At 43.1% G+C, this 26,742-nt stretch overlaps 1 protein-coding gene across 1 annotated transcript in view; it reads left to right on the forward strand.

The window, feature by feature from the left end:
* CELSR1 (cadherin EGF LAG seven-pass G-type receptor 1) overlaps nt 1-26,742 on the forward strand; it is a 170,339-nt gene that overhangs the window by 77,657 nt on the left and 65,940 nt on the right. The window contains exons 3-5 of the mRNA XM_074166519.1: nt 15,845-16,067; nt 20,091-20,206; nt 23,239-23,327. Of these exons, the coding sequence (XP_074022620.1) occupies nt 15,845-16,067; nt 20,091-20,206; nt 23,239-23,327 (428 nt within the window). The remainder of the gene's footprint in view (nt 1-15,844; nt 16,068-20,090; nt 20,207-23,238; nt 23,328-26,742) is intronic.

A 26,742-nucleotide genomic window follows, 5' to 3' on the forward strand; every position in this document is an offset into this window, starting at 1 on the left:
AGTCTTCATAACTGCAGCACAGTTTCCCTTTGATTGCTGCGGACCTGTCACTCTCTGCAGCTGAGATAACTTTTTCACTCTGATGGAGAGAGAAATGAATGTATGCTTACAAGATCTTTCCTTATGACTAGTACTCCTCAGTTTTGTTCCCTGCACAGATGTCCCAGCAGTCTTTTCCATTAATTTTCAACTTTCTCTGTCTCATCGGCATGAAATTTTTGAGAGGAAGGCCCTCTTCTGCCTTTATTGAGTAAGCAGATGTCTCTGTTGGTAAGCTATATCCCTGCAGTTGGCAGCAGTTGGTTACAGTCGGGTACCTCTGTTTCCTCCCAGCCTGCGGCCCCTTCTGAGCCCCAGGAGCTCACAGTGCTTGGGCAGCTGGCGAGGACCCCGTAAGCAGAGCAGTGGATGGTCCAGAGGCAGAGCTTAACTCCTCTAAACATTTTTCAAAGCATGACTGGTGCAAAAGCTGGAAAAGCCTATCTTTTTCTCTTTTTATGGTCTTCACCACTCAGCTATGTACTATGAGACATGACGTCTCATAAATCTTACTCTCAGTGCTTTGAAGTTTCCCCATATGACCATTGCATTTACCCATGCCAAAGAGCAATGAACCCCAGATGTTGTCTCATGAGCTGACTTAATATCTAAGCATATAAGGAACCCATACAACCTATTCTTTGCAATTAGCCATGGGTAATAAGTCTTCCATTGGCTCTTGGGCAGTGTATGCTGCATTTGAAGAGCACAGCAGTCAACTGTGATACTTGCTTTCCTTTCTCTCCTGATAGCACGATGTCTATTTTGTGTTGTGAATTCCTGAAAATAAGTATTAGTTTTGGATATTCAGACTGAGAAGCAGAATTACTAGGCAGAATTGTTGCTTTTGAGTGTGTATATATATTGTCAGGGAACTCTGCCTTCAGATTCTTACAAGCTGTACCTGTATAAAACACTTTTCACCTAGGGATTGCTGCAGACTCTGTAAAAGTTACTAACAGCAAAGGAGGGCTGTGAGACACCCCTTTAAGCAAGAGGGTGCTCTACCCCTCACCAAAAGGACATGAAGCTGTGGCACAGCATCTTCATCTCTTCCAGGTCACATAAAATCAGTGGCTCCTCTGGTCCGTGCCTGTGCTGCCCGTGGCTAGAAACCTGCGTGAGATCCCCACGAAGGACATTTCTTTCCTGTCACAGACTCTCAGCAGAAACCTTTGTGCCCACCGTGTTTCACTCAGAGATTTATTGTGCATGTTAAAATGTGTCCTTGCCTGTTTTTGCAGCAAGGCTCACTGTTAATGCGTGTGGGGATGGGACCAGCATGCCCCAACCTTATGGTTGGACTCACATGGTGCTGAGTTGGATCTGAGGCGACGGCCCAGATAGCGTGACTGCACGACTGCTTGCCTCCACAGATAGCTGAAATAATAACACCAGAGTAAAGTTACACTTCCACATATTACAGTCAAAAGCTAAAGTCTATTAAGCTTTTAAATATCTTTGTATCTGTGTTGGCTGTATTTCTGTCCATGTCACTAAACCACAGGAGATGAACATAGGAAATCCGGAGTTGATAGCAGATTCACAGGAGTCATGGGTGTCTACCACTTCTATAGGTGGATTTTTTTATCTGGAGGATATGTTCTTCAGCTAATCTTCAACCTATACTCACTTGTCAGGATGTGAAAAGCCTTTTCTAGTTGGATTACTGTGGTGTATTTGTTGACAGTTTAGTTCTCAAATGGTGTAAATGGCCTGCAGCCTTCACATCAATCTGCTGTGCCTTTTCCTAAACTCAAGCAGAGTTTTATCGCATTACCCTCATCCTGTTGTGCATAAATTGGCTCCTGTTTAAAGTTTGAAAGTTTTCCCAGTCGTGTAGGAACCCTCCCTTGCCCCCCACCCTGGGATGCTGCATGTGGGATGATCTTTGATTCAGCTGAACTGCTGCAAGTGCCTCTTCTGGAGCCTCGCGTCTCATCCTCCTCGCCCGTGGAAATGCTGGCACTGATCAAAGTCCTTTGCTGTCATGTGGAAACCTAGCTACAGACTTAATGTTGTGTTTCTTCCGGTTTGACAAGACTTCTGTCCTCACCGGGCGCTCCAGCAGTGGAGGTGTGATGGGTGCTTTGTAAAAGCAAGCAGCAGATCACACGCCCATGTGATCACTTAGCCCTGGCTTCAGAAGCTACCTTAGTAATTCATCTCCAGTATATTTACGAATTTAGTTCTTCCAAACAGCTCAGGGTCTAGGAAATCCTCCTTACTGATTACAGCTTATCTTCTTTTGCTTCTCCGTGAGACGGCTGTGTGGCTGGCCTGTCCTCTTCATTTACTCGCTCCCCTCGTTCATCACCTGCAGTTTGTCACTGATGATTTTACACTTTCTCTGCCATTGTTGATAATTTAAAGTAGCACATAGCTAAAAGTCAGTCTCCAAAGAATCTGGGCAGTAACCCATTTGAGGATGGTTCCATGCTTACATTTATATTTTTACACCTACTTGCTATTAATGCCATTGGTGTCAGTTAGATTACAGTACAATATGGGGAGAAGGTAGGTTCTTAATTGTGGGCTGTATGGTATGGAGTCCAGGGACTTGCAGAGATGAGAGGCCTGCAAGCACACACTGCGGCGTGACGGACACGCTGCTGTTGAACAAGTGCTGCCCCAGCTCTTCCACCACATAGGTGTTTAATATTAAGCCCTAATGGCCAGGTATAATCATAGGATGGTTTGAGTTGGAAGGGACCTTTAGAGATAACCTAGTCCAACCCCCTTGCCATTGGCTTCAGTCTCTTCCATTAAAGTGAACTCTCATTAAATCCTTGGTGTGAAAATAACACATTTGACCCTGAAGCCTGTCCAAGCCAAGCTCGTGTTTGCTGTCAGGCAGCCGGGTTTGTGTGAGCAAGGCAGACTGCTAACCTGGCCTGGGTGCCCACCAATCTCTGGCGCCTGACCTCTCCTTCCCACCTCTTGGCAAGAAAAGGTCCTATGAGCATGACCTTAGTGGTTAGTCGTGTTCAGTGGGAGAGAGAGATACCTCTTGAGCACCTCGGGTTTCCTACTGGCATTCCGGTCAGTAATGGACCAGTCTAAATTTAGAATTCTCTTTGTCCTAGCATATGTGGAATTTCTCTTTTATTGTCTTTAACCTGTTGTACATGTATTTCTTTTTTTGAATTACCTTGCTCCATCCATTTTCAGCAGGTTTTAGGCTCTTGACTCATACTCCTGGTTTTATACTGATGGGATCTCAGTTACCACACCTAAGTGGGAGTCACAGTTCTCCCAGGCTTTTTGAAAACCTTTGTTATAATGAATTTACTTATCTTCATTGGTCTAACTTTAAAAAAAAAAAAAGAAAAGTGGAAGGTGGAGCATAATTACACAAAGTGGAGTTATTTGATATTATAATTTTATAGGTACATGTAAAACCCCTCCTCAGTGACGTAACTAAATTCTCACACACTTTCATAATTGTGAACATATATATGCATTGCAGAACATTGATCTGAGAGAAACTATGCACACTGAGGTTTGCTTTAATTAAAATATTTTAAATACCAGTTTATTAAACAACGGCCAGCTTCTCTGTGACCATAGTTTACAGTTGTGCTTTTATTAATTAATTTAGCCAAGTTGAGCCTTGTGTAACGTAAGACTTGGGGTTTTTTCTCATAGATTTTTTTATGTCAGGTAGGTTAGCTGAATAAAATTTTAAACTTCATGTAAGCCACACAAATGCATTCTAATACATCAAAACATACAGTTGCTAAGTGTCAAAATAGCCCATATATTAGACTACCCTTTAAGTGGTGGTTTGGTTTTTTTGCCAGTGGCTAGGTGTCTTGGTTGTTTTTATTTCACTGAAAACAAATCAGATAGGCAAAAAGGAGAAGAGAAAGGAGGAGAAAAAAAATCAACAACTTGCACATAAGTTCTTTGAGGGGAAGATAAAATCATAGTGAGATAGTATTTTTTCCAATATGCCTCATGTTCTGGAAAGCCCCTCACAATGTTCACAGCAGATCAGAGATGAAGGCTGAAAAAAGAAATTCCAGGAAGGCTGGAGTTAAATATTTTAGATCTTCCAAAACAAGAAAGAAATTTAAATTCTTTTTAAGGTAACGGAGCTCCTTTTCTCCTGGCTGTAAGTACAAAACTGGGAAACAAAACAGGGAAGCTCCCTTACAATTCAGTAAGACTGAATTATGAAAAACATATTGGGTTTCTGTAGATATTTATCATTCCTAAATTAGACATTTTAATTTTCATCAGTAGATAAACAACAGGAAAGTGGCAGGAAGGATGGTTGGGTGCAGAGATGAGGGTATCAGAATACCCTCCTGTTAGGGAGGAAAAATGCATAAAATAGTTTCTTGTGTGTCTGTTCTTTGTGTTATGATGATTGGAAGTTTCGACAGTTGAGCACCAGGCTGAGGCACTTGGCCTTGAACATCAAGATAATTACAGTTCTGCAATACAGTTGTGCAGAGCATGGTGGGAACCACAACTTCATTGTTGTTGCAAATGCTCTTTTGTTTAGAGCATCATGCTTCAGTGCCTGCATCCCAGCCCCTGCTCCTCCTGGGGCAGGTTTTGTTCTGCGACCCCCACTGTACGGTGCCCCCACCCCACCCCATCGCAGCTTCCCGAGCAGTCGTCAGCCTGAATTTTCAGTCTCTGAAAATCAAGATGAAGATCCTTTAGTTCAGGCTGTCTCTCAAATTCTCCATAGATAAGCATATGAGAGCTATTGTATGACATTTTCCAATATAATAATTAAAAACTATACTTTAATTAGATAGGGCCACCAAGTTTCAAGGGGTCAGCACACTGATGTGCATATTGTAAGAAATATTATTATGAAGATGAGTTTCTTATATCAATAACTAAACACAATCTAGATGACACAGCAAAGTATATTAACTCTAACAAGACCGTAATCATTTAAAGTGACTTTAAAATAAAGCCATATTTTACAAAAAGGTTGAATTTTAGTCTATTAAACTGCTGTTACAGGAGTTTAGTTCAAGTTGTGGAAGCTGGCTGGATTAATTTTTGATGAGTCTGTTCAAAAATTTTAAAAAATGTAACTTCTTAATTTCTACCTATTCTGTAAATTTAAAAATACATTGATTTTCAGATTTTCTGTGTTAATTGTGTGAGACATTACAATGGCTCTTTCAAGAGTCATTAAGTTGCTTTTTGTTTTCAGTTTATGTTTACTGACCTGTGTAGGAAATATTTTTGAGACTACAAAAACATAAGATTATGGGATTATCTTTTTAACCCTAATCTTTTTAATTTGAGAAGCAAAGGGTCATTTCTGATTTTTTTTTCAAAATTTGCCTTCAGTGTATAACAACAGAAATTTGATGAGCATCAGATTGTTTTTGCCAGTTCTATCTACTCCATCAAGCAAAACCTTTGAACTCTTACAATCCACAGTAAAGACAGTTATGTAGTACTTTTAAGTATAGCTTTCTTTTAACCTAATACTTCTCATATAAAATGAAAACATAAAGCTCTGAAATCCCAGCCTCCTAAGATGTAATTGCAATAGTAGGTTTACTCTAAGCATGTTTTTCTGTTACTTTATTAATATTGTATAGCTTCTCTTCAATTATTCTCACTAATTGGCCATTATGCTTCTTTCCACCAGAGCTGCTGGGACCACCTAGGATGTTAAGGAGCATGATTTGGTCTGAGGGCTGCCTATTTCTAAATGCCATCATTTTTACTATAGCATTAGATTATGCAGAAGATGTGAGACTGAGATTTTCCTGTGAAAACTTCTAATTTTTGGAAAACACAAAATGCAAGCTCTGTTTAATGGAGGTGTGCAGAGTTAGCTGCTTGTGCAGTTAATCCCAGCAGGCTGCTGAGGACCAGGGCAGATGGTTTCTTCTGTGCTTTGTCTCTTGTTCCGAGCTGAAACATCAAGTCCACAATAGCTACATAGAGAAAATTAAATGGGGTCTTAGTGCAATATAGGCTGGTCTTTTCTAAAGAAAATAGTGATGTTTGTCATCGAAAGGGAGACCTTGATCACCTTTTTCCCACATTCCTGAGCTCTTTTCTTTCATCCTGTCTTTCTGGGGTCAATTATTTGCAGGTATGTTTGCTTTTTCAATGGCTTCAAGATGCTAACTTGTTTCAAAGTAAGTGCTAGAACTTTCCCCTTCCCTACAAATTTGGGAACTGGGAGTTGCAGCCCTTTGGTGTCCTCTGTGGAAAGCAGCTGAGGGAAACCAGGCTGAAAGTGAGTGGGTTGCCTGATGGTCCTGGAAGCACGTCTGGTTTTCCAGCTCCTGAGTTCCTGTTGATGAAAGATGTTATTGCGCACACCCCCCTGGCACAGCCACCATGCCTTGCTTGTTTTCATCATTCACGTAAATAGTGTAATATATTTTAAAAGGCCCAGTGTGAGGCCAAAATGGCCTGTGATACAACAGCCTTGGGGAATTAACGGTACCAGTGGTGGCATTTGGCGCCCAGTAAAAATAGCAGCTTTGTGTGACGAAATAGTCTTTTTTGTCATCTGAGCAGAGGCACGCTGAGTCTCTGAGTGCCCTTTTCCCTTCTGGCTTCTGCCGGTGGAAGGAGGTGAGAACCAGGCATGGCGGCTGGTTCCCATGCTGAAGTGCCTGCAGGTGCTCAGGGATGCAAATACGGACCAGACGGCAAAGGCTGTCCCGAAGGGAACGTGTCCTGCACCCCACGGTGGCTGCTCCAGCCTTCAGTTCCCTCCGTGTGCCCCTTGAGTAACGCTCCTGGAGCTGAATCAAGGGGCATAGAGAGCAGAGAAAAAAAAAAAAAAAGTCATATATATAAATATAGTAAAGATAGATGATGATCATTTCTCTTAAAAATAAATGGAGGGAGGGATATTCCTCTGTAAATTAATATACGTATGTTATGCAGAGGTGTGTTTTGTTCTTACACCTCTAGGTTTCTCATTGGTTTTAAGGTGGGATTTTTAGGAAGAGATTTATTCCAAGTAAGATATAATGCAAATTGCAGACACAATGGCATAATCTAATTTAGGTTTTATCTTTGACATCTACAGTAATGTTTTCTCCCTACTAAATACATCCAGAGATAAAGCTTAGGCTTTTGAAAGGTGCTGCTTCATCACCGTATCTTACCCCAAATCAGTGCAAATTGCATTATGATAAATTGTCTTACATACAAACCTGCCACAGAACTTGACATAAACTGGAAATTTTGGTATGTTTCTTTTCTTTGGTGTAGATTTATGTCCTGGGTGAGAGCTGGAACCTAAAAAGGTCTCCAAAGCTTTAACTTAAATGTCAATACAGAGGGAGAGGACACCTTGTGAGGGCACTGTACATTACAACAAATGGTTCAATAATTTACAGAGCTTAGAGATAATTGTAAAATCAGCCAAGAGTAAAGGTTAAGACATTAAGAAATTAGCCTTTGGATCCCATAGAGCAAAAATTGTTGTTAGGTAGCTGTGGCAGGCTGAAGGCATGGGTGTTTTATTTCTTGTCTTCCTTTATCACAGCTAACAAATTCCAAGTGCTTTTTCTCAGCATTTCCTCAGAAGCCTGGGGGCGATTGTGTCTGGTGCAGGTGCAGCAGGCGACGGAGAGAAGCCAGGTACATTGCGTACGTGTCTTTTTTTGCTCTGGTGTCTGGCTCCTTGCTCATCAGTGTGCTCTAGGAAAAAACATCACAATACTTGTGATAAGTGTTGGTAGCACTTCTGGTGCTGACACCACTCCTGGCCTCATTGCTGGAAGGTGAAAGGCGAGCTCTCTGGTGTAGACAGAGTGGAAGCTTAATGAACTGAGAATTTTTAATCCTCAACAAATATATGAGGAAGAAAGCCGGGTATTAAAGACTTAGTCATGACTTTTGTCTGTGTTCTGTTCCTGCCAGCACTGGTGGAAGTTGCAGGGGAGGACAACTCAGTGACCATTCAGACTGAGCATATATCATCTTGAGAACATGCTCATAATTTCTGGAATCCACAGACTAATTCATTTCTCCAACAGATGTGCCCCAAATATCACTAATCCTCCTCGGTATTGTTTCTCTTTTTCTCCCAATTATTCCTTCTCATTTAAATGCAAAAACACACAAAAAACCCCAAATCCTAAATCATTCATCCATCCATCCATCCACCCATCGCTGCAGGGTGTCTTTTGTTTTGCTTTGTTTTGTGCCCAGGAAAGGGGAGGAGGCGAGGAGGAGAGGAACATCTTTGCTTAGGCTGGTGCTTCGTGTAGGATCCTGGGCCTGGTTTTGGGCTGGTGAGGGGCAGGGTACAGTTTCAGTGGTTGCCCTGCATGTTCAATGCACCGGTGGGCACAGTCCAAAGCAGCTTGAGAGATGGAGACCTCAGCTTTCCATGCTCTTGCTTTTGTAAAATACAGTATAGCTTGGTTGCTAGTCGGAAAGGATCAGGAGGTGGGATGGGGTCCTGGCCTCTCCCTTGCCTCTTTGGCCAGGGGAGTTTTTCATTGTGGTCCTCCTCCTCCCAGGAGCTTGCAGGACCCAGGAGCAGCCAGGGTGCAGATGCTGTCCCCAAGGATCCCATTGGGAAGAAGAGCTGGGAAGGGTCGAATAGCATCTTCCTGTTGGGGTGGGAGTGGGAATGGGAGTTCCCTCAGAGCAGCCAGCTTTAGTCGTGTGTTTCAGGCTGGAATTTGACCACCAAGAGCTCCCATGCCTTGGGGCCAGCAGATACCACCCTGCAGCTTCAGAGGCAAATAAAAGAAGATAAAAAGCCTCCCATGTTCATTATTTTGTAGCATCTTATGATTAAATATCTCATGACCGTTATTTAGCCAGTCTCATGATTTTTGGAAATCTGATTTGTGAGTTATCAGGGATGCCTGGAGGGGAAGAAGGCACAGGGAAGGGAGAAGAGTGATGGTAAAGGAGAGAGATGATATATATAGCCAAGAGAGCACCAGTAATTCTGCACCCTCTCTTCCCACCAGCTCAGAACTTAGTGCTTACGTCTACAGAAAAATTAAACCACATCCAGAGATAAAAAAACAGATCCAGTGATTTCCTGAGTATCTTATTATAGGATCATTTTCTATCACCTCAGAGAGCTACTTGGCAGGCTATATATATGTATATAGTGTGAGAGGAATGTTTTTGTTGTTATTTTGCTTAGTGGTTTAAATTCAGGTTGCTCTCTTGTGAATACATCTTGTTAAATCTGGAATGGTTAGCACCTTAAATTACAAAGGACAGCTGTGACTACCAGTCAGTGGGATTTAGTCCTAGACAGTGTGAATGTATGTGCGGTGTGTGCTTGCGTGTGTTTATGTATGTATTTATGTATTATTTTACTTTAGTCTGTTTCTCATAACATGCCTTTATAGTGCAGAAAGCAGCAAAGGGAGCAGAAAGCAAAGGGGAGGAGGGAAGCTGGACCTTAAGATGGTTTTCTCCCTGTAAGAAGGTTGGGGCTGATTTTAATTTTCCTAGGTAAGTCCTAATACTAAAAACATAAATGGATAGGTAAAAGAAAAGACCAAAGTACATTTTCAAATTTGAATATTTATTAGCAGCATAATGTAAAAACCTCACAACGTGATGACCATCAGTGTCAGTATTAACTCTAACGAGCACGTCTGCACGGCCTCTCTGAAGTGGCAGTAGGGGTTTGGCCATTGATTTCTAAGGGACCCAGATTTTACCTCTGCTCTTCAAACAGCACTTCTGAGTCATCTGCCTAAAATGATACATGAATGTAGTCGTCCCCTAATTAATCACGGTCACTAGTGCACCGATGGCTTCCAACTTCTATTTGATCCAGCTTCTCCTTCATTCAGAACGACTTGGTTACTTTTTCTGAGTAACTGCTCTCTAACTTCTCTCATAAAACCAGTAGATTTTTGTTTGTTTGTTTGTGTAACATTTCATTGGTAAGTGACATTTGCTGGGAGGCAGGACTGACTTCTCCCAGTAGGTTCTGAGGGTAGGCTCATACACCACAGAGCCATTGAAGCTATGAGTTTCCCTTTATGGGCAAAATCCAGTATTAATTTTTATTATTTGACTTGTGCCTATGTTTTAGGCAAATTTTCCTGCAGTACATCCCTGCACAGTCAGTGGAGAGAGGTGGGTGTCTACTGAAGGTGTTGATCCAGTTCACCCACGTCAAGTGTGAGCCACTACATGCACACGTGGGCCATCTAAAATGGCTGAAAGCTGTATTTCCATAACAGTTAAAGCTTTCTAAGACCATTCCTTCATTCTTATTCCTGGGTGCATGGTCCTGCCTCCTTCCCTTGTGCCTGCTGTGCTATTCATCCCATCAATCCTAGGAGGGACCTAATCAGAAGATCACTAACCCTACAATAGAGAAATGAATGGTATTTTGCCATCTGAGCTCCACAAATCAGTCAACTGCAGGATTACGTGAATGCCAACACAAGGGAGGGGGTGGAAAGTGCAACGAGTTTGGGGAAAGGAGGGGACTATGGTAACTCCCACTCAGCCTAAACTATGGTGACACCACCTCTAAAGTGGGTGCGTTGGATCCCAACCTCTTTATCTCTTGTCGCAGTAGAGATTTCCAGGCTGATTCTGCAACTAATTTGTTTTTAACAACCTTCTTATTACTTAGTGCACTGATTGCTTTAGTGCCAATTGTTATTTAAGGTTAGTAGCGCTTTAGTTACTAGAGGAAGAGAAGGTTTGATTTTCCCATAGCGTGCAAGATAGCAAATACATTTTTAATGACAATTGGTTCTTTATTAGGGCAATGGGTCAATGAGAATTCTTTGAAGAATTTAGTTGCCCTATTTCTTGTTGTTTCTCCTTTTGCCCTATTTCTTGTTTCACCTTTTGCCCTATTTCTTGTTGTTTCTCCTTTCCACTTTAAAGTACATCATTTTAGGCTGACTGCTTAAATCAGCTTCTCAAAACGCTTTCCATTCTGGTGAAGCAACTACAAACACAGAGAAGAAGATTAATATGTATCTAGAGCAAATGGCAGGATGGAGGGAAGGAGAGAAGAATCAGTTGAAGTCAAACAATTACAGATACTGAGTAAAAAATTAACACGTGTCTAGGGAAACTGGAAAAAAAGAAACAAGAACATCAGTGCCCGTTTGCTGCTTCATGTAAATATACATTTAATGTAGTATTTCAGTTGAAAACAATCAGAGAATAGTACAAATTTTAGAGGACTAGCACTTAAAGAGGGATATCGTGGAAACACATTGCAGTAAACTGAAGTGTAGAGTTATTCTGTATTTATGTTGTTTCCAGCAAGGTTTCCAATGTTATACATCGTCTGTTGTTGTAAGGTCAAGCAACTCACCAGCAAAACCACAGGCATATTTCTGCAAAGATGGGTCCTTTATTGCACACCGGTGTGCTCTTTGAAACCCATAATGTTCAGCTCGCAAAGTATTTGCAATTGTGAGATTATTTCTTTATTTTTTGGATAGTTTATTTTTATTTCTTTTGACTTTTTTATCATCATTTATTGTTTATTCATTAAACTCTTCCATTACTTTACTTGGACTAGGTCAGGGGAAGACCAAATCTTCTAGCCAGTCTTTTGCTTTGCCTGTTCTTGTTACGTTACGCCTGATATCGTGGCATACTCACTTACATAAAGTTAATAAGAAAAAAATATATGATTAACATCTTTGTAAAGTTAATCCTAAAATTGGAGAAGAGGTAAATGGTGGTTGAGAGTAGGAAGCAGTGTTGAAAGCAACTATCACGTTGTGATCTGAAGTGCTTTAAAACCGGGAAGCGCTACCTAAAGGGCTGTGTAAAAGCCACAGGGCTCGCAGCTTTAAGAGCCATCAATATTAATTGAGGGCATATAAGATCAGCTACTGTCCTGAAACAGTAAACCGTCTGCTGGCTTGGGCCAGGATTTTTTCAAAACCCAGGAATCTGCCGGCAGATAACAGGCAGCCGAGGCCTGTGTTATCTGACAGTGCATGCTTCAGATTTAGCAGCTGGAGGGACTCAGCTTCACATCTCCTGCTTGGATTTCACAGAGCTGTGAGACATAACTAATTTTTAAAGTGATTCCTAAAATGCTGGCCGGTGTGGAAAATGAAATTATATTAGCAAAGGGGATGCTGTGAGGAGCAAAGGGGAGTTTCATGGGCTGGGTGCGGGGGTGAGCCACGCCGGCATTGCCAGTGTCACAGAGCATCCCCAGGCTGTGTGTGGCAGCTCTGGGCTGTGCTCTTATCACTCGACCCCCTCCAGACCTTCACTGCACAGCAGCTCTCCCTCCTTTCTGTACTATTTTTTCCCACTGGGCTGCGAGACATCCCTTCCGACGGCGTGTCCCAGCCCTCCGACCTTCAGCTGCCAGCAGGCACACACACAGGCGCTTTTCATCCCGGAGCCCGGCGGGTGGATGCAGGTCCCTTCCTTTTCAGCTCCTCAAGTAGCTCTTCCCTTAGGGGCTTCCGACTCCGGCTCTGGCCAGCAACCAGCTCGTCCTTCAAGTACACGCGGGCTTTGGTCCAAATTTTGAGGATGCTTTTCAGGCCGTGCCTCAAAGCTCCCGCAGGGCAGTGCTGTGGGACGGCGATGTGTCTGGGATGAGGTGGCTGCCCGTGGAAGTGACAAACCCAAGAGCCACACAGAGGTGTCCCCTGTTGCCAGTCCTGATCAAAGCAGTGCTTCGAATACTCGCTCAGATGGCTACTCCGTAAAACCAAAAAGGCCATCTTTCTAAAGACTTCCAGGCGCTTTTGGAAAAAAGGATAATTAAGGATTTATCTGGTTTCTTGGTAGACCTTTGTGCCTTGAAGCACAGTGATGTCTTGGAGGTACTGTAGAGATTTAAAAAACACTATTTTAATATATTTTGTTAAATATACATAAAATATGAAAATACAACATCAAAGAGTATGCATCAAACGCAGTTCTCATTTACATTACAGAGTAAAGAGAATTCAGAATAATTTTAGTAACTGGGACATCAATGATGCTACAGCTGAATGAATATAGGACAAAGGATCTTATTCAAAGTAGAACTACAGTTTTTTATAATCGCTTCTTTAACCATCATAATGAAAAGCAGTAATAACCATCATTCAATAGGACTTTTCTGTAAGCTTTCTTTTCTCTTAAATACTTTTATGCCTGTATAGGTAGCTAAACAAATGGTCTATAAAGTCTTATTATATCACAGAATTAATACAGAACCATCAATGACTTCCAGCTTAGGCTTTTTTATTCCTTCTCCATATTGCCATGGTATTTCCACAGTATGCTACAGTGCCAGGAATCTCTCCTTTTAGCTCGCTCTTTTTTCTCCCTGTGTATTCAAGCCTGTGTGTTATTTGCTTTTGCCAAATATATCATCTGTTTTCAGAAAGCCTTGAAGATTACATTCCTCTCCGAGTTGGAGAGTTATTTCACAAAATATCCTACTACTTTTTTAAAGCGACAAACCTGTTTAGTTTTTCTATTGGAATTGTATTTTTCAAGTTTTTTGAGAGTTTTTGACACAAGATGTGTGTGTGTGTGTGTGTTAAGGGTTATTGGCTGCGCTTATCCAGCGGATCATCAAGAAGTGCTTTCTGTAGTGTCTTCTCGGTGTATCTGATGTGTGTGATGTGTGTGGTGTGCACTTTGTCTGGCGTATCTAGTACACCGAGGGAATTTTCTCTTTTGGATGATACATACGATTTCTCTCCAAAGAAACAAGTTGTCAAGCATTTTAAAGTGCTAGGGAAGGTGTATTCATGTAGTCTTGCGTGGTACTCACTGCTGATAAATGGAAACAGGAAGATACTTATCAAGTGGTTTTCACAGCATTTCATCTTAATATATTAAATTGAGAATATGGGAACATCAGTCCTGAATCAGAAAAGCTGTAAGCACAGGCTTGAAGTTGAACTCTCAGCTATATGGTTTATTACTTTAGAGGTTTTGTCTTGAGCTCCCTCTAGGGTGATGGGGAAGATTTATTTCATAATTTGTTAAGTGGGAGAATTATTATTATAGAGAGATGTGTTCATTTCCCCCATTCTTTGCGTTACATCCCTTTTAAATATACTGACACACCCCAGTATATTTTTTGCCAGCAGATACCCACAAATGCATTCGTCGGGAGGCAGTTGTACCATGGCTCAGCTCATCATGGGGAGCAGGACCAGAGGTCCATCCTGTGGAGCTGAGCCCACCTGAGTGGGGCGTGCATTTGGCTGGCTATGTGATCATGGCACTCTTGTATTTCCTCCTGCGTTTTGCCAGCGTGCGTGGTACCTGCCTGAGAGGCACGTGATGTTCATGTGAGAGGAGAAAGGCAGCGAAGCTGGAGAGCAGGAACAGCCAGGCTGTCCACCTCACCTTCTCCCAGAGATCGCTGCCCCTGGGGCAGTGGCCAACCCAGCTGCAAACCATGGCAGTTTCCAGCCTGGCATAGGAAAGGGGTGCAGATCCAGGTCTGGATGCGGCAATACTGCTGGTGCGGGCGGCTTCGGCGTGGGAACCTGTGGAGCGGGGCTGCGGGGGCAGCGACTGGAGCAAAACTTTCCGTTTTAATTTGGCTTTGTTTGTGAGTCACTGCCCACTGCTCCTGCTGCTTTTACTTTCCTCCAGGAATGCATTTGCACGGTTTTAACTGTGCTTGAATTAATGTAATTGTATAATATGGTAGCGAGTAATCATGCAAATATCAAACTGTTGGAAATGTATTCATTCCTTCAGCTGGCTGTGTTGAGTAATTTTCCTCTACATTTATTTCTCAGACATTGTTGCTGGGTAAAATTCAACTATATGTGCCATCTTCAATTTCTCTGAACAATTTTATGTGCAGGATCTGAACAAGCTTTATATATCTGAGGAGGACACATGCCAAAACATAAATTTTAACTAATTAACTCACATAGAGGGTTTAGCTTTCTAATCACTGTACAGTGATTAACTCAGCAGCTGCTTTTGTCCCAACCACAGATTTTTTAAGTGGATATCCTCTCTACATTGTGAACACAAATTATTATTATCACAAAATATTTTTTTAAATTGGGATTCACTCCCAAATTTTGGACAAACGCAGGAAAAATTACGGCATAGATGCAAAGCAAGACACCTGATTCTTCAGTACTTGCATTTAACACATCTTGATTCAGACTTTTGAATAGAATCAGGTTGAAGCATTTGGGGGGAAACAGCTTCAGCAAGCGGTACACAGAACCCGTAACTTCTGTGGAGAGTTTCTGTGATCTCTGAAAGGTTTAGAAAATGGCTGTTTCCTGCAGGATATATGGGAAAACGTGGAAGCAATCTGTATGAGATCCGCATCCTGCTTGTTCTTCCGATAAAGCTTTTGTGAGCGTTGTCGCGAGCTCAGCTGTGCTCTGCCACCGCCATGGGCAGCAAAGCCAAATTCCACTGGAGGCGAAATGCAAACACTTACTGTTTACTCAGTTTCCAACCCCTAGTGAAACGCCGGAACAATTTACACATATTTTGGTTGACAGGGAGCGTGCAAGTTTTTAACTGGTGGCGTTACCTCCTGCCATACAGATCTGTCTGTCACCAGCTTTGTATTTATCACCGGGTCTGCAAGCGGCCAAGGACTCTGAAAACTGGGGCCAACATTGTTGGATATTTGCAGGAGGGTTGCTCAGCAAATCATATCCCACCCCCTCTGAAAATTCAGACTTGAAAGACAGTGCAGCATCCTTACCCCCCTGCAATGACAGGCTCGTGCCTCGATTGCAGAGGGGGTCAGGTGCAGAAGTTGGGAAACAGCTTAAACCTTTCTCAGAAACACGTGGGTGGCCGAGTGTCACAGCTTGCTGCTGGGGTGAGGTGTCACCTTCCCTGACATCTTCTTCTCCCCTTGCAGGAGAGTACTGCGAGGTGAACGCGCGCTCCGGGCGCTGCGCTCCGGGGGTCTGTAAGAACGGAGGAACCTGCGTGAACCTGCTGATCGGGGGCTTCAAGTGCGAGTGTCCCCCGGGCGAATACGAGCGGCCGTACTGCGAGATGACCACCAGGAGCTTCCCACCACAGTCCTTCATCACCTTCAAGGGGCTGCGGCAGCGCTTCCACTTCACCGTCTCCCTCATGTAAGTCCCGACAGGGAAGGGCTCTGTGGCTGGTGGCTTCTCTGCTTGAGCTTGGGGGGTGTTTGTTAAATATTCTCACCAAGCGAATTAGAGAGGCCAGCAGTGGGTGGTGAGTTTGCTGCCTCTCAAGCATGTCAGCTGCTTTTCTAGTTGCATCTGTGGCCTCCTGACATCCAGGCGCAGGCTGCTAGTTCATGCTGCTTGTTTGGGAACACTCTTCCCCTCAACCTGGTCTCCTCAGGCCACGGCTGTGCTCGGGTTGGTCCTCCTCAGGTCCTTGCTCTCTGCTGGTTCCCAGCCTTGGGCTTCGGACAACCCCAACTATCGCAGCTCCTCACCTCGCTCCTCTTGGCCTTTACACCCAGCTCCTGCTGCTGATCCCATCTTGGCTGCCAGGCATGACCAACCTCCTCCCTGGCCCATCTGTTCCAACATCTCCACATTGGACAGCCTTTTCCTGGGCTGGTTATCACTTTTCCCATAAGGGCACCCAAGGAGCTCTTGGAGTTTGGGGACCGATGGTGGAAGCTGCACTGCGTGGACCAGGGCTCTCCTTCCCTGACTCACACATCCTGGGGGGGGAAAAAAACCCTTCTGGAGAAGACTTTTTGGGTCAGGCTGTAGCATAGGGCTCACCTGCCATGGAGCCAGAGCTCCAGGTGTTCATGTGTCTTCTCCAGAGAGGATGCAGGTTTGCAACTTCCCTGTGGTTTATCCACTCAGGATTGACCTTTGGTTCTCCCTCACAGTTGACTGTGAGTAAATAGCACAAAATGTGTTAACCCGTCCCCAAAGAGCAAGGCCAGGGATTTGTTGATAGGTACAACAGCAACAGTGACAGACATCTTTGTGTGTCTCTCCAGAGAAAGTGCTCAGGGAGGACACCACCAGGAACACGTCCCTTCCAGCACCCGGCAGTTAACCTGGGGTTTTACATCCATCAGGAGTCAGGCAGCTTCTTTCCATTTTATCCTTCGTCTGCCTTAATCCCAAAGTCTGAAATTTTATAGAATCTTGATATTTTGGTTAAATCGGAAAGCGCCGGCACAGTTTGCATGTGGGCTGAGGCAGGGAAGAGATGTGCCTGTGAAGATCAATTTAGAGCATCAGGTCTAAGTACACGGAAAAGCTGAGGAGCAAAAGGCTCTGTTGGACTTGTCAGACCTACAGTGAGTGCAAACAAAGGAGCAGTCTGGGCTGGCTGCCAGCATAAATTACCTGCACTACCCTTGGCTTGTCCCCACAGCCACCTGGTGTCATTTTTCAGGTTTTTGGGAAGAGATCTTTGACATGTACGGCGCTTCAAGTTAAAGTGACTCAAATGTTCTGGGTAGGGGCTATTGAGAAGCAGCAAACTACTGTATCAAGGTTTCTTCACCGTCTTCACCAGGGCTTCTTCACCATCTTTAAAACCAAGGTGGCATATTTAGTCATGAGCTAAACCCTTCTCAGTCCACTCAGTATGATTATAAAAAGTCCAGACCATGATGGGGTTCATCCCACACTGTCTGGGATAACAACACTTCTGGCTTCTGATGCCCGAAGTTCATTTTTATTTACACTTGTGATTTCTTTGGCTTTTATAATCCTTCAGTGCAGATGGAAAATATTGTATGAGGATAAGCAAGAATTAACAGTTTGACTAGACAATGATTTACCATCACATATTTTGTGATTTGGGAGCATTTGTAAAATCCCAGGGTGTCTAGCTTCTCTCAGCCTCATGTGACTCATGTCCCGCTCCTGGTAAAGAGCAGGATGTTTGCATTGTCCAGTCTCATAATTAAAATGTGATTTTTTAAAAAAAGTATTTAGGTTACTGACCAGGCATGACTTTCTGCTCCCAATATTATATGTCTTCCTTGCTTCCTTCCAACACTTGCTACTCCTTCACTCCAAGAGACACTGTCAGTGGTGATGTTTTCTCACTTCTTATTCAAAATTCTCTAAGAAAGTGTCTTGTTTCCTATGTCCTGAGATTAAAAATATCCCTTTTATTAAAAAACAGTATTTCTTTTCCCCAGCTGGTGCTAAACAGACAAGTTCAAAAGCAGTAGTGCTTTACACTGTTCGCATGATACAAAAGATGCTCTTGACTGGTGTCAAAGAGTGGAACTGAGCACACACAGAGTAAAGAAATACAAAAAATACCTTAATAATTTAATAGTTTAGTAAAAAAAATTATAGTAGACAATTGTAACTATCAGAAAAATTATTCAAACAAAAGTACGGTTCCTGTTGTTGCTAATCAAACTAAGTGTTTCTGCCCACTAAGGAGCCATTACTGTTATTATCCTCATTTCTTTTGCTCATATATAATCTGGATAGATCTGATCAAGATCCATCTTCATTGGTGAAGCAGTTACCGATGGAAAATATAGTCTTGGGAAATGTTTTACAGAAACTGTATTCTTTTGGATGAAATGTTTGATGGTGGAAAGTGAAAACTAAATCAGTGCTTTGATAATATTTAAATACTTCAATGGTATTGTCTTAATTCATTTAGTTTGCCTTTTACTTCTATAATTTTATTTTATATTAAGTAAATTTAGAAATAAAGATGTATTTCTAAAATGATTAAAAGTAATCAAAGCAGTAATATAATGTTTTTATGGTCTATAATGGATATTCTTTGGAATATGTATTTTATTGCAAATGTCAAAATTTTGACTTATGTTTTTTGAGCCAGAACAATTCATTCTCCTTCAAAAATATTGAAAAATGTATGGAATAAAAATTCCCATTCCCATGTAGCTCAAATGCAGGGTTCTGGTTCTGAAAGGTCTCTACTCCCTGTGATCCACAACATGCATATTTCTGACAAACAACTTTTGTTAAAAAATGTTCTTTCATTTTGAATTTTTTTATTTCAAATAGCAGACCTTGGTGTTCTAAAAGACTGCTTCGTTCATGTTCATGAGAATTTTGTAGCATTGCATGAGAATTTTGCTAGTAGACGTGACATGACAGGCACAAAAATCATTTCTTCTGTCTATGGAAGGCGGTTTTCATTGGCTGGGTTCAGCATTTGATTCATTTGTAGGAAAAGTGGGTTAATTTAAATCAGGTATAATTCCTGAAATTCAAGATACAAAATCAAACTACGCTGCCATTTGGAAACACAAGAAATTCCCATGGTTTCTCTCTCTTTCTCTCTTTATATAATATTAATCTTTGTATAAATGTTTATGTAAAGTGTAATAATTTTTTTGCATTTCTAAGTAGATGAAAGCTGTGTGTAAATCCCCAAAGATAAATAGATTCAGTTAAAAACGGTAACATGCACACGACATGCAGGAATTTGCAAAAAAAAAAGTTCTGTGCTGACAAAAATCCCTAGGCTTTTTTAAAAGTGTGGTTGCCTCTTTTTCTGCAGGAAAGGTGTGATACATCCCGTATTAGAAGCACAAGAAAAATAAAACCAAAAACACCATTGGTACTGATTTAGTGGCATCATACAAGCGTTTATTTTCCTTCGTCCGATTGACTGACCTGTTGACTGATGAACTCTGATTGTCTACATGGCCTTATTAAAGTACTCTTATCTTTCTCTTCCCCCTGCCTCCCCATCAGGTCATTTTAATCAGTTGATGACTCTCCTCCGCGTACCCTGTAGCATTTAGCCAGCAAGCAGGCAGCAAGTATCCCCTCTTTGATGTGGAAATGCTTTCTGGCTTTCGGTCTGTTTGCAAAGTGTAGTAAGTGCTACTGTTTGGGGAGGGTCAGATACTCCCACAACATTGTGTGTCTGCCCAATTTTACCCTTTGTGAGGGTCAGCGTCCACAGCAGATCTCTGCAGAGCGGATTGCTGTGATTTCCATCTTTCTTGCCTCTGTCGATTGTGAAAGAGTAGATTCATCCTGCGGCTGACTCCTCAATTTTATAATTTTCTGTCTGAAGAAGGATTCAAAGGCTTGCTTCTCTGCTAAATACAATGCCGTCTTTCTTCGTGGCAGCTTGACCACCAGTCCTTAATTCATAAGCCGTTAAGCATGAACTAACCCCTCGTCTCTGCGTTCTAGGTTTGCAACCAGGGAGAGGAACGCCCTCCTCCTCTACAACGGGCGTTTTAACGAGAAGCACGACTTCATTGCCTTGGAGATCATTGAGGAGCAGATCCAGCTCACGTTCTCTGCAGGTGAGGCGTCGAGCGTTTCTGTTTGTGGTCAGGAGATCCTCTCAAGCCGTTTGGAAATGCGCTTTCACGATTTTATATGGCCGTTTGCTGCCTCGTTGATTGAGTAGCATTGTACGGTGAACAACTGATGCCGGGTGTTGCAAAGCACTCCAGATTGTAGCGGTTTGTGGTGGTTACACTTGCTGTCGTGGGCAGGAGCTTGTCAACATATCAGTTATAAAAGTCAGAGTTTACAACTGCTATAAAAGATTGGCGCTAGCCTGAAAGTTGGCCTCCGAGCCAATGTTTGCTTAAATGATGAGACTTCATTTTATCACGCTGTGATAAACGTCGCGTGTTTATGCATTTTTACACTGCGCCATCAGTGAAACTAGGTGCGTAAACGTTATCTAAAAAATACACGTGAGCCAAAGGACAAGCTAGCGGACAAGTGAAAAACAGGGATAGGGATTGGTGATGAGCAGTGCTGTTGCTGGAATGCACTTTTGCACCGTAGAAGCACCTCCCCTTGGAAGAAGCCATAAACAACAACGAATTTAGAACTCAGCTGCCCACACATTGCTGCGGTGGGCTAGGAAATGAGAAACGGAGGCTTCGCTGTTTGCTTTCTGTGCTAGGACAAAGCCAGCGTCTTTTGGAGCTTCTGGGAGCAGAGGGAGGAAGGCCAACAAGCAAAGCTGGGGGTGACATGTAGCCCTGCCACCGTGGCCTTCTCCCAGGGGAGAGGTTTCCTCCAGAAAATCAGCCTTGGCAGTGGCAAAGCTCTTCCTGACAAAGTGTGATCAGAGCAAACCCCGATCAATCCAGCCTCAGTAGAGGGGGGTTTCCCAAGTTAAAAAATCCCAAGTTTCATCCAGAAACTCATGCCCAGCTGTGCTGGTTGCCATGGCAGGGGTGGCAGGAGAAGCTGTTAGCACGCAGCTGTACGGCATGGTTGAACCACATTGAAGCCACCAGGAACTGGACTGAACACCATCCCCCTGGACTCCAGCTGAGGCTCTTGGTGGAGCACTTGCATTCCTGCTTCAGCCCAGGAGCAGGTCTGTGAGTTCAGTGGGAAGGCCTTGGTGGCTTTACTAAATCTCAGCAGGGGAGACAACCTCTAATTGTCACAGGTTTAGGGGATGTTTTCCATCGGGACAGAAACAAATATGTGGGAAGGGCTGTTGTCGTGTAGGTCAAGTGGGGTTACATGTAGGTCAAGTGAGACATCTGTACCTCTGTACCATGCACGTAGCTCAGGATACAATCCTGTTATTTCCCATTACGTACTCAGGATAGACGTGTGGGCTCCAATCAACTCTTACTTTATTTTTGTGAAAGGTGAGACATTGCAGGCAGCGTAGCAGTAGAAGCAGAGGCGCAGCCCACATGGGTGTTGCACATCTCATCGCCAGTGACGGTCGCTGCCCTCAGACCCCATGATAAATCCTACGGGACCCCATCAATTTTCCAGGGATGCTTAAGTGAATATCTGGCCCTTTGGGTTGAAGATATCCGGTTTCATTTCCCCTTTATTACCTCAAAGTTGTCCAAATTAGATTTTAAGGCAGGCTTTTCAATGGGTTGGTGTAATGAAGTAACATGCTGCCGTCGGAGAGATGTGCTTTCTTCTGTAGCCCTGCTCCGCCTGTCTAAACTTGAATCAAATTGCTTGGAAGGCACCCTGAGGATGAATGAGAGACAAATAAATTCTACTTGCACTTATATGCATTTAAATGTGGAGGAACTCCTTTAAAATACATGAAACTAAATTTAGATTTGCACTGCTGCACCTGGGAGCAGGTCTAGTCCTGTATATTTACAAATGGTATTTTCTTTGGAAGGAGAATGGTTTATGTTTTATAGTTTTAAGTGGCTTTTAACGAACAGTACAAGTTTTGGACATCTGATCTGACTGTTTTACCTGTCGCAACAACTTTTAAACAGAAAGCAAAGCGAAAGGATTGGAGACTAGGGATCTTCCTTTTGCAGTAACTTGCGAGCTGAATAAAGATCCCAGATTTTACCACAGATTTTTTTATCACTAAATGATAAAAAAAAAAAAATCACAGCAAGACGTCAAACATGCTAAGCTGAAATGTGTATCGTTTAAGTAACAGAAGTATATAGGATGGGAGTTAAAGGACAGTAGGGGACAAAGGAATACTATTTCACACAGGGTAAAATATTCGTTGCAAATAGAGAGCTGAAAGTGCATTTTAAGCTCAACAATACTATGAACTTTGCTAGCTTACGGAAGGGAGGTTTTTTTCCTGTGGGTTATTATGTAGAAATTTCCAACCGTTAAAAAAAAAAAAAAAAAACAAAGAAAGAGAAAGAAAAAAAAAAAGTCGAAACCTAGCAATCCCTTCTCCGTGCCAGGCCTTTTATGTGCTTTCACCACAATTGTTTATTTTGCTGCTACCTCGGAACAGATATGCCTGGTTACTGAGCTGGTTCTGCTGACTCAGGCCTGGGTTAAAAGCTTCAGCTTTCCAATTGCAATGGCAAGGATTTGCTTTCAAATTTAAGTGCTGAAAGGCCGCCAGTAATTTAATTAATCATTAGTAAAATTTTGCTGGGATCAAGGTTATACTTTTGGATTTTACTTTCTCAACTCTGATGAGGAGTAGGCTTCCCTTCCCTGACAAAATATCCCAATACGATACTCATCACATTCAAAAAAAACTGAAAGTGCTGCTTTTGGCAGAAATGCAGAAAAATGTATGTACTTTTTTCCCCTCAGTTGACCACGTCAGCAATAGCTGTATCTACCCAATGCATCTACTACCACGCTCTGCAGACACAGAATAAAAAGTAACATAATTCACCTGAATGTGCCAGAAGCTATTTTTGTATTTGTGCACTGAAATAATTCCATGAAACTGGGGATATTTACTGTCTCGTGGGACAAAACCCCAAATTCCTTCATGATGAAGTAAGACGGCTACATTTTGTGCCTGATGAGGGTCTCTCCGTGTTTCGCTTTAGTGCAGAGCACAGTTTCCAGTGACGTTGACTTGTTTTTTCCCTTCTGCCTGCCCTTGCAGGGGAGACAACCACGACAGTGGCACCGTTCGTTCCGGGAGGGGTCAGCGATGGGCAGTGGCACTCGGTCCAGGTGCAGTACTACAATAAGGTAAGACTAATTGTGTTGGCGATTAGCCTGTTATTTGTGAAGTAGTAGCGGCGTGGGTCATCTAGCTCTGACCTGATGTATGCAGGTGACTTGAATTTTATTTATTTAACCAAGCACATTGCTCTGGTTAAATGGTACACAGCTCTGCACAAATGGTGCCAGTCTTGTTCACCTCACTTGGGACAAAAATCCCCTCTGAGGGCTTTTGATTTTTTTTCTCAAGAAGGCAAAATCAGACCTAGTACGTCTTTTTCAGAAGTACTACCTAGGAAACCTTCAGCTACATGGAACTATTTTAGTTCTCAGTTCTTTAAACCCTCACAAGTCTCATTGTGTCTAAACCAGCTGATTCCCTGATTTGGATCTTTTTAAAGAATTGTGCAGTACGGGATCCTTAAGTATAGTAGCTACAAACCACTAGTGTAGAATTTTCTGAAGCAAAGCAGAATTCTTCCCTATAACTGTCTTTTCTTGTGTAACGTGACCAGTTTAGGTAGAGCAGGCTTCTCTGGTTTGGAAAATTTGGTTATGAAATGGTTGGCGGTTTTCAGTAATCAAGGGCTATCTTACTAAATCATTTTTGTGCCTGCTATTTAAAAAGATACAAAAGAGAAGCGCAAAAAACATCATTTCATACAGTCCATGGCACTCAGAGACGGGCTCCGGGGTCCCTGTCCCACAGCTGCCCCCTTGGTAGCTGTCAAGCACAGGTTCACTTTGACTGGACCAAACGCAGGGGCTTTGTGCAGACCAGCCATTTTGTGAAGAACCAAAAAAGCAGGCTTTTAGGGTGTATGGTTTCTCTGTTTACAGATAGATGTCAGAGCTCTTCTATAATCTATAACAAAAATTAGAGAATTCACTTAGTTACTGAGAGGCATTGCTTTTAAGTCTGACATGATAGCATTATGGGACATCGCGTAAGGAAATAGAGGAGCATTGTTGGCTGTTAAAAAGGAAACAGGATACTGGTGTAGGAAGCTGAATGGAAGATGAAGGATTAATATGATCAGCAAGTTCTTTATTTCCCAGCACTGCATCATTTCATCACAGTTTGTGTGGCAGTTTGAATGGGAGGATTAGAATTTTCTTTGCACTCTTAGATAGGATCTCCTAGCCTAAGGGTATTGAGGAAATAAAAGCCTTTTTCTATTTTTTAAAAAAATATTCTATTATTTTTTAAATATTATTCTATTTATTCTATTTTTTAAAAAAAAAAAAAACCACACTTATTTTAAGTTTTGTACTTAATATACTCTCTACTCTCCGGAGCACAGAGAAACAGAAGTAAAACCTCGTGTGTCGCCATGCATACATCTGTGGGCACTGCCAAGCTCTTCCTTACAAACTGGAACGTGCCGTGTTTCCACAGTCTGCGTATTTCTTAGTGAATCACTTTAGCAGAGTAAGCGGCGCTTGCTGGAGCAGCGGAGGGACACTCCAGCTTTCCAGCTCCTCGGTGGACGAGGAGGGGAAGGCACAGCCATGGGGACAGCCGCTGGAGCGGCTCGCTGAAGAGCTGCCAAGCAGATAAGGGGACTGGGCAGCCCCGGGACACTCTTTAAAAGGCAAAGAGATCTGTCACAGATGTTAAAAATAAACCTCTGCCTCATTTTCAGGGCTTGCTGCTGTTTGAGCAGACTGGTGGGTGAGCCATGTTAGCAGCTGGTGTTTTACTATCGTTAACACGTGCACCCTGTCATCATTTTCTTCTTCTGCCCCCGTTTTTCGCAGGGGAACAAGCCAGTCCCCGCTGCATGGGAGGAAGCTCAGGGAAGAGAGGGAGAGCAGAGGGGCTGTGCGAGGAAACACCACTAACTTCACTGCCTTTACCACTCACATGATGCAAAAGTGATGAAAAGCAGGGTCGCTGTGTGGAGAGCAGCACCGTGCCCTTTTGTTAGAGACCCAGGTCATCACCTTCCCTTCAGCAGCATTTCACAGAATCATAGAATGGTTAGAGTTGGAAAGGACCTTAAAGATCATCTAGTTCCAATCCCCCTGCCATGGGCAGGGACACCTCCCACTAGAGCAGGTTGCCTGAAGCCTCATTTATTCCAGAACGGTTAAATTTGGGCAGGCAGAGTGGAGCTCATAGCATCGAATAAATGGCACAAGTAGGATATGCTAACCTATACGTATTTAGCATGCTCTCGGGACTTCCCAGCACGTCTGAGAATTGCACGTGTTGCTCCTGCAGGGTGAGGAGGAGCAGGGGCTGCGGGGCAGCGGATGCCGGGGGCAGCTCTGCAGGGACCGCACCCTGCAGCAGGGCTAAGCCTTCGCCTCCGCTGGTATTTGTTTGTAAAGCAGTTCCTTGGCTACTTCATGTTTTAACAAAGCTGGAAGAGAAGTTCCTGAGAGGAGGTTGAAAAGACAGAGATAATTTAGGGATTTGAGTTGTGCCAAGATAAATGGGATGCTGTGTCTTAACTTGACACAGCTAAGACACGTTTGAATAACAGAGTACCCAAAACTCATGAGTTTGCTTAAATTATGCACTCATATTATTTTGCAGGCACTGCATCCTTCCTCTCTTTCCAAAATCCTAGCACACAGTGTCAGGTCCTTGTCCCATCACTACTTTGCCCCTTTGCTGAGACACTGGCCAGCCCCGCTGAGCAGACCAAGCTCCCCTGAGCCATCTCCCTCCTCCCTGCCTCCGGCTCATGTTTGATCCCCACCTCCAGCCCCTTCTGGATTCCCCTCCCTCCTCACTGCCTCCAGTTCGCTCTGGCATTTTGCAGCAGCACCTCATCCCTGGCAGCAGGGCCGCAGGGACTGCCTCCACCATCATCCATGGGGACTCCTTATCCCTTCTTCTGTTCAGCTGCTTGCCCAGGGTCTTTACTCCTTTCTAGAGATCTCTTCCTGATGCTGTCCATGGGAAACACATAACCTATCATCCCAGATACCCGTAGAGATCCATTTTATTCATTTGTCTATGACTCACATTAAAAATCCTTTAAAGAGTTGTTTATACCTGCTCGCTCTTATTCCTCTCACACGTTGAGTTTCATCTCCCTCCGTCTGCCTTTGCTCCATCAGCAGGTTTTCTTTATTTAATAGATATGATCACCTTTGCCTATCCATTCCTCAGTCCCTTCCTGTGTCACTTCTGTGCTTTTTTTTGCACAGTAAAACCCATACAGACATTTTTAACTTCTTTTATTATTCACACTCTTACGGTGCTGTCAGGCTGCTGAGTGTTGTCAGGCTGCTCGTCCTACTACTGGGATCATTGCAGTTGTGCCCATCCTCTTTCTGCCCACTGTGTCCTCAGGCAGTGCCAGGCTTCTTCGAGCTGGACACTTTTCTTCTGCCTTAGTACTGTGAGACGTGTTGTGGTGCAGGTTGAAATAAATAGCAATTCAAAATTTCCTGTTGAGCTCACAGCAAGCCGGTTGGGTCAGGT

The sequence above is a fragment of the Numenius arquata genome, chromosome 2, assembly GCF_964106895.1.
Source record: "Numenius arquata chromosome 2, bNumArq3.hap1.1, whole genome shotgun sequence".
NCBI classification, from domain to species: Eukaryota; Metazoa; Chordata; class Aves; order Charadriiformes; family Scolopacidae; genus Numenius; species Numenius arquata.